A 16,052-nucleotide genomic window follows, 5' to 3' on the forward strand; every position below is an offset into this window, starting at 1 on the left:
ATAAACACACAAACACATAGAAAAAGTATTTTAATTGAACAAAAAACATAACCACGAAAAAAGTCCTTTAATATTCTTAATTAACCATTAATACTTACCTGTCCCTTTAAATAAATGATCCCACGCAATATCCTCGGAAATGTTCTATCAGTTACAAAGTAACAAAGTTATTATGTAACAACTTTGTTACATTGTAACTACGCCGCACCCGACGCCACTTGCCGCTCAGCCGCCGCATACTAAGTCCCCGCAGCTCCCGCTGTCCACCCCGCCCACATCTGTCACCCACATGTCACCCACATGTGGGTGACATGTGGGTGACATGTGGGAGAGGCGGGGAGGGCAGCGGAGCCGGCGGGGACTTAGCACGGACCCGACAGAGCTCTGAGCTATATAGCTCAGAGCTCTGAGAAGCATCTTTGTATTTGGGCTCCAAGGAGCCCCATTGGTCCTTAGCAGACCAATGGGGTTCCTTCAAATCAGAAGGAACCCCATTGGTCTGCTAAGGACCAATGGGGCTCCTTGGAGCCCAAATACAAAGATGCTTTCGAGAGCTCTGAGCTATAGCTCAGAGCTCTGTCGGGTCCTGCAGCGCAGACGCGGAGGCGGCGGCGGCGGTGAGTGACGTCGGGTGCGGCGTAGTTACAATGTAACAAAGTTGTTATATTGTAATAACTTTGTTACATTGTAACTGATAGAACATTTCCGAGGATATTGCGTGGGATCATTTATTTAAAGGGACAGGTAAGTATTAATGGTTAATTAAGAATATTAAAGGACTTTTTTCGTGGTTATGTTTTTTTTTCAATTAAAATACTTTTTCTATGTGTTTGTGTGTTTATTTACTTTTAACTCTTAAAGGAAATGGGTAAGGGGTACTACAAGTACCTCTATACTCATTTCTCCTGGGAGGGGGGTGGGCATCTGGGGGACCCCTTTTTAAAGGGGACTCCCAGATTCCACCATGAACCCCCCACCCAGGAAATCGCGGCCTCCACCTCCACCGCCCATCGGAGGTGGAGAAGAGCCCCTTGTCCTTGGATTGGACAAGGGCTCGGAGGGGGAGGGGAAAGCTTGGCTGCCCCTCCCCTTCCGAGACCCCCCAATCCATGGACCATGCGGGCTGGTATAGTCAGGGTGCGGAGCCCCACGCGGCCGGTGCTCCGCATTCTGGCTATCCCAGCCTGCATGGGGGACAAGGGGTTAAAGAGGTCTGGGAGGGGGGACCCCACGTCGTTTTTTTTTTATATTTCCCACACTCAGAACGAAGTAAGTAAAACTCTTCCCACTTGGGGGAATCTATGAAAATAATACACTATTGTTACCTGTGCAAAAAAAACTGACATTTTCCGCATTTAAAAGACATTTTCGCCCTTGAAACTTTAAAATCGATTTTCTCAAAAACTATAAGGTATTTTTGAAAAAAAAATTTTTCCTCTTATTCCCACTGATCCCCTTAATATACCCTGGGAATTTGGTGTTCCTAAACTTTAAGCAGGCTTTGCTATTAACCGTTAAAGTCGGCGGGTTTTTAAATGTTTACATTTTTCCTTTGAAACTTTAACATCGATTTTCTCAAAAACTATAAGGTCTTTTTGAAAAAAACTTTTTTCCTCTTATTCCTCCTGATCTCCTTAATATATTCTCCAAATTTGAGGCTCTTAGCATTTAAGGGGGCTTTGCTATTAACCCTTAAAGTCGGCGGCTTTTTTTATATTATACGGAGCGTTACGGTTTAACGCGAAATTACGGTAGCGTTTAATGCGAAATTACGGCATGATACGACTGTAATGCGAAAATTACGCGAAAATTACGCTTACGCGAAATTTCGCGAAATCCTTCTTCATTACGATTATGTACTTACGGCCATAATCGTAATTACACTAATTACGCGAAATTTCGCAAAATCGTAATTAGGTCATTACGCTCATCTCTACGACTGACATTGAAAGCTTTAGAAAGCCAGCAACCAGAACTCTTACAAACTGAAGTTCCAGAGGAGGCAAAATTAGTCTACAAGGAATATAACAGACTTCAGCTTAGAAATGGACTGATTTATAGACAAGCACCTGTAGATGACATACAGGAAAAGTGGCAGTTGCTCCTTCCAAAGAAACACAGAACTACCGTGTTGGGAGCCCTACATGATGAACATGGCCATCTTGGAGCAGAAAGGACTTTTCATCTAGTCAGATACCGTTTCTATTGGCCCTGCATGAAAGCTGAGGTCGAAAGCTACTGTCATTCCTGCCTGAGATGCATACAGAGGAAGACCCTATCTTCCAGAGCTGCCCCAATGGGCCATTTACAGAGTCAAAGTCCCATGGAACTGGTGTGCATGGACTTTCTGTGTTTGGAACCGGACTCTAGCGGACAGGGAAATGTTCTAGTGGTGACCGACCATTTCACCCGCTATGCCCAAGCCTTCCCTACCAAAGACCAGAAAGCATCTACCGTAGCCAAAGTCCTGATAGAGAAATTCTTTGTTCACTATGGCCTGCCTCAAAAGTTACATTCAGATCAGGGCAGAGACTTTGAAAGCAAACTCATCAAAGAGTTACTGAGTATGTTGGGTGTGAAGAAATCAAGAACTACCCCATACCACCCTCAAGGGGACCCTCAGCCAGAAAGATTTAATCGGACACTCCTAGATATGCTAGGGACATTACCTTCAGAAAAGAAACAGCACTGGAGTCGTCATATATCTGCTGTGGTTCATGCATACAATAGTACAAAGCATGATTCTACTGGGCACTCCCCTTACTTATTGATGTTTGGCAGGGAAGCCAGATTGCCTGTGGACTTAGCCTTTGGCATCTCACCTGATGATACCTCTATTACGTCCCACAAGGGATATGTTGATCGACTTAGGCGAAACCTCAAGACTGCTTATGAGAAGGCCCAAATTGCATCCAGTAGTAGGGAACAGCAGAATAAAAGACGCTATGATCTAAGAGTGAGGATCCACCATCTGCAACCAGGTGATCGAGTCCTTCTGAGAAATCTTGGTCTTCGTGGACAACATAAGCTCAGTGATAGGTGGAGCTCACAGCCCTATATTGTGTGTGCTCAACTACCTGGTCTTCCTGTGTACCAAATTCGTCCTGAGGGAAAGACTGGTCCCCTGAAGACTTGGCACCGCAACCACCTTCTACCACTCAGTGAAGCCGTACGAGTGTCACAACCAGTAGAACGAATTCTTCCTAGAAGAGCTCCAGTAACTCGATCTTCGCCACCCCCTTTGATAGAGGAAGATGATGATGAAGATGAGGACAATGATTGGGAATATTACTTAGGAGCGCAGTGGTTGTGGCCAACAGATGCAGATACAAACCCTTTAACTGTAGCTGAACCTCATTCTAGCCCATTGAGAGCTGACGCTCCAGAGTTCATGCCACAAAGTTGTGATCAAGAACCTGAAGAAAGTCTACCTGGGTCTGAGCAAGAACTGGAACCTAATACCTCGGTAGCAGTACCTTCACCTCCATCTACTGAAGTTGCAGAACAATTGGCTGAAATTGAACCACCTTTACCTCTGGAACAAAGAGGAAAGCGTGCAATTCAACCCCCCAAAAGGCTGACCTATGACTTCATGGGGAAGAGCTCTGAACAAGCTATCACCACTGTTCGCAGGAACCTAGAGGCTCAAATACCCCAAGCTGCTGTATCAGTTTGTGACTCACTTCACTCTGCTCCTGACATCCCATGGTGGAAAGTACCTCTGTCTAATGAATATATTACAAATTGTTATCTGGCCCCATATAACGGTTAAGTTCAAAAGTTTGGTTAGTTTGTAACTTACCAACCTATCTTTGGGGACCAAAGACTTTTAGTGGGGGGAGTGTGTAGCCCCTAGGTGGTGCTGTTTCATTGTTTTCCAAAATGCATTGCCTGCCCCTAAACAGAGTGGAACTTTTAGAGCTGATTTTTGTTTCCCGAGGGAGGAGTGAGAACGGGGAACAGGGTGTGGAGAGGGAAGAGAGTGGTGTGGGAAGGACACAGAACTGAACCCCTCCAGCCAGACTGTTGGCACAGGACAAAAACATTGCTGCGGGTGAGAGTACCTCCATCATCTGAGAGGGAAGGAGAACCTCCATCTGGACAGAGGGACTTGTGGACTATCTGCCTGCATTCTGACCCAGGTTCATCTGAGACTGTGGCCAGCAGTGATTTGGTGAGAGGCCTCACGGCCATGTTTATTTCTGACTGAAAGCAGAGAATTGATTACAGTTTCTATAGGAGCCATAACAGAGATCCCTTTTTCTTTTTCTGGATTTATTGCTGACTCTCAGGATTGAGAAACCCTTTATTTTTATCCTCTCTTTCGGAATACATTTTATATAGTTTGCCTTCATTCCCTGTGGATTACAAGTGCCCTCTTTAAAGGGACGGAGCGCTCTCAAAGGGCCCCAACGCCGGCCATCATAGAACTTATATAGCCACTGGCCAGTGGAAAGACAGGGACTTAAAGTGATAGACAGATTTATCCCACACTCAGTTTATTATTGCATGTTTGATGTTTATGTGTTTGCTGTTTATCTAAATTCCGCTCTAACAAGGCTTCATATGCTATTATTAAAGCCGCACTGTTAGTGGTTTTACTATGATTATTGTCGGGTCCAGTTTCTGAAGTGAGTTGCAGCTGGTACGGTAGGGAACCCAAATCTATCTTCAGCCGCTCCTTAGGGGGTGAGTGCTACACATGTTTAATAAGGCACCTCACCGCAAAGGGTAGTAGCTAATTAAGATTTGCATCTAGAGACCAACACAAGATGTAAAGTATTATGCTTATTTCTACCATGCTTAATATTGATTGATTTACTATACAGTATATAAATGTTGTTTCCTATTTAACATATAATGGGTTCTTTTTGCTATATTTTTAGATAGACATAGACATGACAGAATGACCAGATTTAAAGACATAATTCAATACTCTGTAATGACAAATCTTTATTTTACCACAGCTTTGGACTTAAACATGCATGAACTCTATTATTACACAACATACTGTAGTCTTAAAGCAAGGAGAGCACAGAAAACACACTCCAGGTTTTTGATAACGGGTTCATATTTACAGGCACTTCCTGTGCTTCCTTAACATGATACAAATGCATTCATCCATCGCAGTTGGAACAGACCTTCCTGGAGCTTCAGTTATATCTTCTGGTGTGTAAATAAAGAGGCAGGCATCAAATATTAATTTGAATTTCAAGGAATAGTAAATGTGTTACCTTTAGGTGAAAGAATGATCCAATAAATAGGGGTCACAACACCTAAAGCAACCTGAAGTGGCGAGGAAAGGAGTTGGGAGCCACTGGATGATCCAGAGGCTTCTCGGAAACTGGTAGAGCCCTTTGTTCCAGCACAGGGTAGTATTGAATGTTCAGGCCTAGCGTCTGATCGTGGAATAGTGTTTCCAGACTGGGCATGTGCGAGTAAGGCTAGTGCATGCCCAGTAGAATAAAGTCACTCGTGCTCAGCTTTTTTCCTCTGTGCACAAGCGCTTTGTTTTACTGGGCAAGTACGAGCCTTAGCTTCTTACATCCAGTCTGGCTGCTCGTCAACAACTACGCTGATGGCCAGAAGAAACCCACTGGACTTGCTTTTGTAGAACAGGTATAAAGAGACCCTGCTATGAGTTGGAGGAGAATCCAGGAAGCTTCTAGCTCATCCAGAAGCTTCCCACTACTGAGGTTAGTATCTAACTTTTGTTTATAAGTCACTCTAGGTGTCCTTTAACTGAGTTTTATGAAAGTTGTTTTGATTTCTATCTATTGGTTCATTTTTTACAGATGCAAAATGTGACCAAATCCATAAACAGAAATACCGAAACTAGGAGTGGGTGATTTAAATTGGTATCAAAATGCTACATGTGAACATCTGGGTATTCTTTGCAAATGTACCTATGACATTAGATAGGCTCCCCATTGTTTTCTTTCTGAGTCTCTGAATTAACATGGCTAACAAGAGCTTAATCTTTTCAAAAGTATATGCACTGTGAACAATATACAGTATTTTCAAGAAATGACTTATTTGGCTTTCTTAGCAGTACATATGTTGATTTATAGGTAGTAATCTGCTAATTACATATTTTTTATTATGTATTGCAGGTATTTATGAACCGGCATTTCTTATACAACTGCAGTGAACCTACCCTGGATGTGAAAATTGCCTTTTGTCAGGTGTGTGTTCCTTACAGGTAAAACAAGGTACCGTATGAATTTGTTCTTCCATTTTTTCTTCCAAACCTGTCACTGTTTGTCATCGTGTCGTTTCATTAACTCATTTGTCAATGCCATGTTAAATGCAATTAAAGTTAATGAAAAATTGTATAGGGGTAATAAGGAAACAACAGGACCTTATGCAGGGGTGACGTTACTTCCTCGGGAAGCAGAATTTCTAGCATGCATATTTGATGATGTTATAACAAGACATGCTGACGCATGGAGTATTTTTGTTAAAGCAGCAGAATTTCTTTTATGCAGTACTCTGCTTGCTCACCAGCTTTTAGCTGCTTGTTTGATGTTAAAGTAAACTTGATTGGAAGGAGAAAGTTGAGTTTTACTCACTTTACAGCCTCCGGCCTTCCTAAGTTTTCTCAAGGTCCCCTCCATTGTTCTGCTGTAAATTCAGTGGTCTGGGTGGGTCGCAAGCTGCTGCGCATGAACGGTTCCGACTTCCTGCCTTCTCGATTGCATTTTGAGCATGCTCTGTTACAAGCCTCAACTAACTGTGCAGGTGCAGAATGCTCCCAGCCATGGCTGGGACAACAATGGAGGGTACGGGAAGGGCACTGAGGGGCCTAAAAGACTACGTGAAGCTCAAAGAAACTCTAGGTAAGCAAAACTCAACTTTTTTCCTGCGTCTCAGGTTTACTTTAATTTACATCTCAATATTATTGCATTTTTATTTTGTATTTTATTACTTTAATATTTTATGCAGGAGAGAAAAAAGGGACCTCACCTTTACTTCAGTTTCACATATTGCAACGCACGTTAGCAGGGACGCCTCGTGCAGGCTTCCCTCAGATCCCAACCCTAACCTAAAAATTTGAAAACATGCAAGCAGATAGTGACCTTGGAGCTGGGAAGGGGCGCAGTGTGGGCAGCGCCCTAGGTGCTCTATAATTTGTAACACTCCCCACAATTACCCCCGACCCAGAAGAAAGTTAGCTTACAGACAATTATATGCAGGAGAGAAAAAAGTCCAGCAGTGCTAGTATTACAGAAACATTATGGCACGAGAAAAAGAAAAGAAGATCCTGGTAAATTGGGTGCCATATCTGCTTTTATTATTATTGCCGTCTTAGTACATATTAGTACACCACCAGTTAGCTGGACGCAGGGTAAGCCGAATGACGGCTCACCCTGTTGCCTCTCAAATCCCCGGCGGCGTTAAATACTATTCCCCCTCCCAGTCATAGCAACTCGGAAGGAAGAGTAATTCGGTGTCCACCGATCGCTGCAACCTCGAATTACCCTTAAGCTTCCCGCGCAGTATAACCTTACAGCTATGGCGGCACCTAGTTTCAGCGATGAGCGCCTTGTGCCGAAACCACCTGCTTCGCCATATCGTGCACTCCATTATAGCCAATAACAAGAATATTGGTAATGTTACCAATATTCTAATAACCTATACCTCACATTAACCCTTCCTTATCCACACCTAGCACTTACCCCCACCTATGCCTAAAACTAACATTAAGTAGCATCATGCCACAGCTGATATTTCACACTTTCTGCTTCTCGTCGTCAGACGGAATTTGGCTGTATAATAGCTGAAACCCAGTGCCCAAATTACTCAGTTGGTGCCGTTATAGCCACATATTACATTATGGTATTTGACGGTGCCCAATATACCAAGAGGGCTGTGCGCCCAAATGATCTGCTTGAGCTAACTGTAGCATAGGAACAAAGACCATATCTGGCCTGTAAAAAAAAAGAAAAAGTTTCCACTGTGAAAAGCTTTTTTCAAGTGATCAGTTCATTTCTCATATAGTCAAATAACTACAAAACTTTATTATCTTGATGCTATACTAATCGACAGAGAGAAGCAAGTGTACAGATAATAAATGACACAGTGCGCAAACACAATTAAATGTCCATCCAAGATTCCTTACAAAAATCAATAATCCATTCATTAAACTTCATTAGAACTCTATACACACAAACGGCACCACATACAGAAGAAAAATGATAATTGTAGACACCCCTGTCTTAATATGGTGTTAATGATCTCTAATCCATGCACTAGAGATTAGTAGACTCAAAATATGGTGACATTTAGAACCGATATTAAATGAAAAATGTGGAACTTGCTGTTCTGGCAATTCAGACTAAGAAAGCAAAAAGTCTGCATTTCTAGAAGTTCTTCGGGTTGTGAGGAATGGGAGGTGAAAAAGCCTACCTGAAGGATTTTCCTACAACGTGCTCTATTCACAAAACTTCTCATAAATGACTTATTGATCACCTAATTGATAAGAGTAACCTTTCAGCACATTTACAAGGGAAATAATCACTCAAAGTAAGCTGTTTCTGATTAACTTAATTTCAGTATTACTTTTCTTACCTAATCACATTATATTTTTGCTTTTTGAGAGCTTAAAAAAGTAACATAGATAAGGTGAAAACGGAGGAAAACCGGTGAAAAAGCTTTGTGAATCATGCCCAATGTGTATACATTCTGGCCTGTAAATTTCTGTAAAAAAAAAAAAGGGTTCCAAGTACAAGAATATGGACAAAATGTGTTTATTTTTATATTTTTTACTTCTTGCCTATTTTTTTTAGGCCTGGTTCACGCTTTGTGCACATTATCTGCCATTTCCATCCACAGTGTTTGCGTTGCCACCTGTTTGCTCTTCCCCACTCGTCTTGAAACCGATCGGACACTAAAAGAAGCATGAGGCTCCCTGTTGTATTGAAAAAAATCAATGTGAATCCTGCCTAGTAACAGGGAGGATTCTCAGTGGTCCACCAGGAACCAATGATAATTTTCCCATTGTGTCCGGTTTGCAGCGTTTGCATTTGGTTTGCGATACGGTTGCTGAAAAATTTAGCAGGTCAGGACTTTGCATTCGCAGCCCGGTCCGTGTTCATTGCGTTCATGTTGCAAATGACAGTGGGAACGCATCCTATATGGAATGCTTTCACTATTGCATTTGCGGTTTCCTGAATCCCTGAACACTGCATTTTTCCTACAGTGTGAAAAGGGCTTAACTAAGAAGTGCTAATAGGCAGTTCAGGCATGCACAAGAAGTTATTTCTTTCCTTTTTTTTTTGTTTAAATTTGAGCCACTGTACAAAACTGTAAGCAAGAGAAACACTAATACATACCTCCTAACTTTTTGTGACACTTAAGCCACACCCATGCCACATCCCTAACCATGCCCCCTAACCACACCCCTAGTCACGCGTACCATAAAGATATTATAGGAAAAATATGTTGTTTTATATTTCAGTGTACACTGGTCCTTTCTATGCTGGTTCAATTTTATTCATATTAACATTAGGAAATAAAAAAAATATATCAATCAAGTATGGGAATGAAGTTTAGAGTCGATTAAACAGATTTTTAGTAGAAAAATTCATATTTTTACACAGATCTGTACATGAGTCCTGAAAGAGGGACACATGAGGAAGAAAGAGGAACAGAGAGATTTGGTTCCCAAAGAGGGACTGTCCCTTGGTAGCAGTGGCTATAATAGCACAAGTAGTCTATGCTCTGTGGTGAACATAGAAAACAGCAATGCAGCTGGGAAATAAAAGCAAAAAATTAAAAAAAAGTATAACAGTAGCCCTAAGTATTTATTTTTGTTTCTTAAAAAAAAATCTTTAAAGATTAACTATGCTGCTGGAGTGTCTGCTGGTGTTTACAGCTGATAATTACCAGGCTCCTGACCCTGGCTGACCTGAAAGAGTTAAATTACCAGGTCACTCACACGCAGCCTCTGCAGTACAGGACAGGCTGCAGTGATCTGAGCTGTGTGTTGTCTCCTATGCCCCTCTGCCTATCTCCTGTGTTCAGTGTGTAGCAAGGCTGATCTTCCTGGATGTAGGCTTCTGCTTCTCCTAGCCTGGAGGAGAATGTGGGGGCGGGGCGCACACAGCTGCCTCTCAGTTTCTATTGGTTGGAGGGAGGAAGTATGCATACAGTAGAGCAGGGGTCTCAAACTCGCGGCCCGCGGGCCATTTGCGGCCCTCGATACAATATTTTGTGGCCCGTGCCAGCAAAAGCTTCCTTATAGTTCGCTTTAGTGCTCCCAAGTAATCCGCCGCATCCCCACCACTAAACGAGGGCTGCAAAGCCCCCAAATCACCCGGGGAGCAATCCAACGGCATTTCCTGGAAGGGGCAGAGCTTTCAGCTTCAGCTCTGCCCCTCCTGACGTCAATTCAGTGTGAATTTGATTTTGAAAAAAATATCAGTGCAAGGGACGGGGGACTGGGGGTGGGGGGCAGGATGGGGTGCGGAAATCTCTTATGCGGCCCAGCCTCATCCTGACTTTGCCTCCTGCGGCCCCCAGGTAAATTGAGTTTGAGACCCCTGCAGTAGAGGAAGGAGTAGGAGGCTGATCTTTCTGTCTCTGCATGCAGGATCTAACTGCATGTAACTAGGTCTTTTAGAAGGATGCCTGTCTTAAAGGACAAGCGGCACACAGACACCTGGAATTTATGAGAATATGACAGTCCTTCCATTGAAAAAAACAGGACTTAAAGAGGAGGAGTCGGGACCTAGGACGAGAGGGTAGAGCCCGGGATGGTCCCACCCAAATTGTGACTGTTGCACCCTGTGCTAATACCTAATATGGCATTATTTGGCTTTCCATATTTTTTCTCCTCAGTTTTCTTGCAGGAGATTTTAATTTCATTTGCAAAATACATTTCTAGCACTTAGCAAGTATGGTGTTCATACTTCCTTCCTTCCAGACAAAGCAAAGCTTGATGTACAGCTGCTGTAACTTGTAAATAAACTTAGTTCCAGTTTATTCGGCATCAGTGATTGCTGAGCATAAGAGCAAGGAAAAAAGGAACTACAAAGAAGGTGAGAAAAGTATTTCTAATGTTATATGAACATATTTAGTCTATGGCTCATAGGCCAAGGCATGCAGGAAGGGGATGTAGTGGATTCAATTAGATTTTTTTTTTTGGCTTCTGAAGAAATGTATGTTAACATTGCAGAATGATCTTGAAAACAATGTTTGAAGCTCAAACTAGATCTTATAGAGCAATGTACATTTGGATGTGGTGTTGACTTTGCTTTTATTGCATTTGTGTCAGCACATTTCAGAACATAAATACATTGCAAACTGATGTGATGAAGGTTATATCTCAAAAAGAAGTCAAAAGCATCTCATCCCAAAATTCATCTGGTTATGGTATTTTTCAACTTTTTGTGGATCTATCCTAATGCAGGCCAGGCTGCAGACTTGTGTAGGCTACAGATAATGTTTCAAAGCTATTTTCTTCAAGCCACCTGGATAAGGGGCAAGAGTGTATCTACAAATCATGCCCCTTTCATGTTTATACCTTTTCTTCTGCCTACCCCTGGTGACCCTCACAGTTGGGGGCCTATCTTGCAAGGGTCATAAAACTAGTGTGGACTTCATAATCTTCACACCCGTTACAAGTGTAGCCACAAAACACCTGATCTTAAAGACCTCTTTATCTAGGGGGGAAGTAGTGGTTGGGGGCCCCCTACCTGCTGTTGCCCCCCTCCCCCGGCGGTCGCAGGGGCTGCTCTCCTGTAGTTATGCCCCTGAAAGGGGGCCACATGTGGTTTAACTAACATAATACTTTTTTCAGCAGATTCAGTCATTGTGACCAATGATATACTTGTTGATGCATGTGGTTGGTGCATACTGATCGCAATGGATGTATGTCTTTTTTCAACTCAAATAGCTATTTACTGTTACTGTAATCTGCTCACCCAGGGGTTTGACTGGTTTTATCTTAAAGGAGTTATCAGGGAAAATGAATAAAATAAGTGCTACTTAGCGGGGACTTCCTCCAGCCCCAAGCTCCCAGCATGTCCCTCGCCGCAGCTCTCCACGCAGCCGTGCACCACAGCTCGCTCCCGGTCCCCGGCGATGACATCAGGCCGACCTCCAGGTCCTCCAGGTCGGACTGCACTGTGCCTGCATGAGCGGTGCTGTCAATCACCGCCACGTGGGCCGGAGCGGACTACGCAGTTTTAATGTGACAAATACAGGTGAAGATTTTCTGAAATTGTCATTTTTTAAATGAAGATTGCTATATCCACACTCCGTGAAAAGTCCTGTCTCTGAAGTATCAGCTCTATACAGTTATACCATATAGTGAACAAAGATAGAGACATCAAGAGCCAAATATAGTGTAGTATGTACTGGTAATATGGGATGAAGTTGGTGGAGTAAATACAAATATACTCACAAAGCAGGGTTACCTCAAAGGCAACCACTGTAATAGCAGGTGTGGAGATTAGACCTGACCCCACTCAGCCTAGAAGTTGCTCTCCATAGATCAGGAAAAAGGGGGATGATACCCTTTCACCAAGGGTGGACTTAGAACAATATAAAAGGGATACAGAGGCATTAGAAGAATAAAAATGTCTAAAAGGTTTAAAATTTGTGGAGGCAGTGGTGGGCTTACTTCTTCCAAACAGACACAAGATATGCCAACAAAGTTTAGCAAAACAAATTTATTTACATACCCCAGGGTATAATGCAATGCATTTCGCAGGTATGACCCAACTTCATCAGGCAATAGGTAGGGGTAGGTACAGTGCAGGTCTGTAGCTGAGCCAAGCGCCTCTGTCTAGAGTCACAGAGGCGCTCGGCTCAGCTACAGACCTGCACTGTACCTATTACTACCCATTGTCTGATGAAGCGAGGTTATACCTGCGAAATTTTCCCCTTGAGTATGTAAATACATTTGTTTTGCTAAACTTTGTTGGCATATCTTGTGTCTGTTTGGTGGAGGTAAGCCCACCACTGCCTCCACAAATTTGAAACTTTTAGATATTTTTATTCTTCTGGAGCCTCTGTATCCCTGTTACATTATACCATACAGTGAGGTGTGAGATGTGTATCAGTTAGTCAAAACAATTGTAATTAAAATAAGAGATTTTGTTTAGTGTTATTCTATAGCCATAACCTACTTTAATTGGCATCATAATGTAAAACTAAAGGTCCCTATAACCATTGCATTATAGGTGTGCAATCAGGCCAGAAACATTCGATCTAGCATTGATGTAGTGTCCATGAGTCAGGAGGAACAGTTAATTTGGCATGCTTTATAATCATGTCTGTTGCCTTGTTGTTCCCTGCAATAAAGCAGTAGCAACAGCATTCATCCCTCCTCATCTCTTCATATACATTAGCAGAATTCTCAGTCAAGATGAGTATTCATATTGCCACGGTTGGCTGGCAGAAGGCCCTAAGGGCATGTCCAACTTTTCACTATGGGGTGCATTTTAAAGCAGCTCAGAATAAAATAAAACCGTGCTTAATAGGTAATTCTTCTTCTTGCATGCCAAATTTCTGTCAACAGTGGTATAGTGTTATTACTGGAACTAATAACCATAGAGACTGCTCCATTAAGCGATCGCTTAATTTAAATGGACATCAAGCTAAACATTTTACATGAAACATGAATCCCTTACCTTATTCCCCACCATGGCTGGATAGTGGTTAAGGTCAAATCTGGGATCTTCCTATTTCAGTAAGCCAGCACCTATGTAGTAAGGAGTTCTTGAGGAAGACTCCTTAACATTGCTACTGCCTACTGAGTGCGCTCTAGTGGCTGCCTCACAAGCGCTTTGAGCCCGATAGAAAAGCGCTATACAAATACTGGAATTATTATTATTATTATAAAGCAGCAAGAACACGGTCGGACAAATGGAATGGTGGTGATGTAATGATAATTCAGAACGGGGAAGAGTTATCTGGTGCTAGAAACATATGTAAGTAGTTTGCACGAAATTCCATAGACCTGTAGTGATCCACTCAAAATAAGGCTACATTCACATTGGGGCATTGCATGGTGTACACTGTAAAATCGCGAGGCAATGAAAGGGATGGCGTTGAGATGGTTATGACCAAGCATATAGTACATGGAAAGTATGCTTCACTGCAACTGTTAACACACACTTTATGCGGTACTGCACAGAATGTCTCGTAATATTCTAACAGATTCCATTGCACTGCACCTCCAACGCACTAATGTGAACGTACAATTACAATGTTTGAATTTGACACTTTGGTTTCTGGAGCTGTTTGTAGCTGTGGCAGAGATTTTACCTTGGCTATGTTCACAGTGATGTATTGCAGTGCAACATAACGGGCGTATTGTTACATGGTCTGTCACACTGCAATGCACCATCTTTACAACGTTCACAGTGTGACTGGTGCAGTTTACTGGTGTGCGGCATCCTAACACACTGCATGCAGTGTGTTAACATTGACAGTACAGCGTACCTTTCATTGGCTGTATGCTTTACTGTATGTGATGCAATATGTGGATAACGTGCGGCACGACTTTCCTTTTCCATTGCCCTCCTGCTCTTACAGGGCACGCAACAGCTACTGTGAACCTAGCCTTCATATCACTCTGTTTGTTTTGTGTTCTGAAGTGATTAACTCAAACATAGTTCTGTTAGGCCAGTTGTGTTCTGAAGTGAGCAGAAACAACACCTGGATTCCCATAGTGCTCTGGGACAGAAGGCTATATGACCTCATAGCCTAAGCTAAACATAATTGGGAGAGTGGGGTGACATACCATTATACAATTATTCTCAATCAATTTTGTAGTAAATATATCCCATATGAAAACAAAATGTCTAGGAATAAAAAAGGCCTCTATGGATAGAAAAGTTAGGAAAAAATGAAGTGGAAAAATTATGCCTATAAGGTCTTAAAACAGGAGGGGACTGAGGATGCATTAAGCAATAATAAGGAGTGCAATAAAAGTTGTAAAAAATAAATTAGGCTGGCAAAGATTGAAGCTGAAAATCAAATTGCTAGGGATAGCAAATCTAACCCAAAGAAGTTTTACTAGTACATTGATTCTAAAAAAAGAAAGGTAGACTGTATTGGGCTCCTAAAAGATGAGGGTGGGAACTCAATGACCAAGGTAGGGCGGCGTTATTAACCACTTTGTACTCCTTGGCGTAGTTATACGTCAAGGGGGACATGTGCGCTCCCACGGCCGTTCGCGCGCTCCCGGCCGCAGATTCGTTAGCCCAGGAATCAATGAATCGGACTATGGTTCCCAATCTCTGATTCCTCTCCCCTGCAGAAAAAGCGACAGCTTCTCTCGGAAGCTTCGCTTTTTCTGACTCCTATGTCCCTCTAAGCGTACATTGTACGCTTAGAGTGACGTCATGTAAACAAACTCAAGGTTGCCATCTTGTGGCCAAAAAGTAAAACTACATCTAAAAGTAAAAAAAATTAAAATGCACATACAGTATATTTCCCCAAATAAAACACTATTTACATCCCCCCCTCCCAAAAATACCCACATAAAATAAAAAAAACATTACAATAAAAAAAACACATAAATATTTACCTAAGAGTCTAGACTTTTTGAATATCTATGTAAAGATGAAATATTTCTATATATTTTTTTTTATAAGCTTGTAAATAGTGATGGATGCAAAATGGAAAAAAGGCTCTTTTATTTCCAAATAAAATATTGTCGCCATACATTGTGATAGGGACACTTAATTAAATGGTGAAATAACCGGGACAAATGGGCAAATACAATACGTGACTTTTAATTATGGAGGCATGTATTATTTTAAAACTATAATTGGCAAAAACTGAGAAATAATGATTTTTTTCAGTTTTTTTCTTATTCTTACTGTTAAAATGCATTTACAGTAAGGTAGCTCTTAGCAAAATGTACCACCTAAAGAAAGCCTAATTGGTGGCGGAAAAAACAAGATATAGATCAGTTTATTGTGATAAGTAGTGATAAAGTTATAGGCTAATGAATGGGAGGTGAACATTACTCGGATGCATAAAGTGAAAACGACTGAGGGTTTAAGTGGTTAAATGCTTTTTTTGCTTCTGTC

General features: G+C 42.0%; 1 protein-coding gene across 6 annotated transcripts in view; it reads left to right on the forward strand.

Moving 5' to 3' along the window:
- The window catches only part of MAPK10 (mitogen-activated protein kinase 10), a 385,550-nt gene that overhangs the window by 178,508 nt on the left and 190,990 nt on the right, over window positions 1-16,052 (forward strand). For 5 of the 6 annotated variants that reach the window (XM_068233489.1, XM_068233488.1, XM_068233491.1 and 2 more), the window contains one exon: window positions 6,114-6,185. In XM_068233489.1, the coding sequence (XP_068089590.1) occupies window positions 6,120-6,185 (66 nt within the window). In that variant the 5' untranslated portion in view covers window positions 6,114-6,119. Of the gene's footprint in view, window positions 1-6,113; window positions 6,213-16,052 lie in introns of all 6 variants that reach the window. The other variant, XM_068233492.1, reaches the window with a different exon arrangement.

Source organism: Hyperolius riggenbachi, chromosome 1, assembly GCF_040937935.1.
Source record: "Hyperolius riggenbachi isolate aHypRig1 chromosome 1, aHypRig1.pri, whole genome shotgun sequence".
Classification (NCBI taxonomy): Eukaryota; Metazoa; Chordata; class Amphibia; order Anura; family Hyperoliidae; genus Hyperolius; species Hyperolius riggenbachi.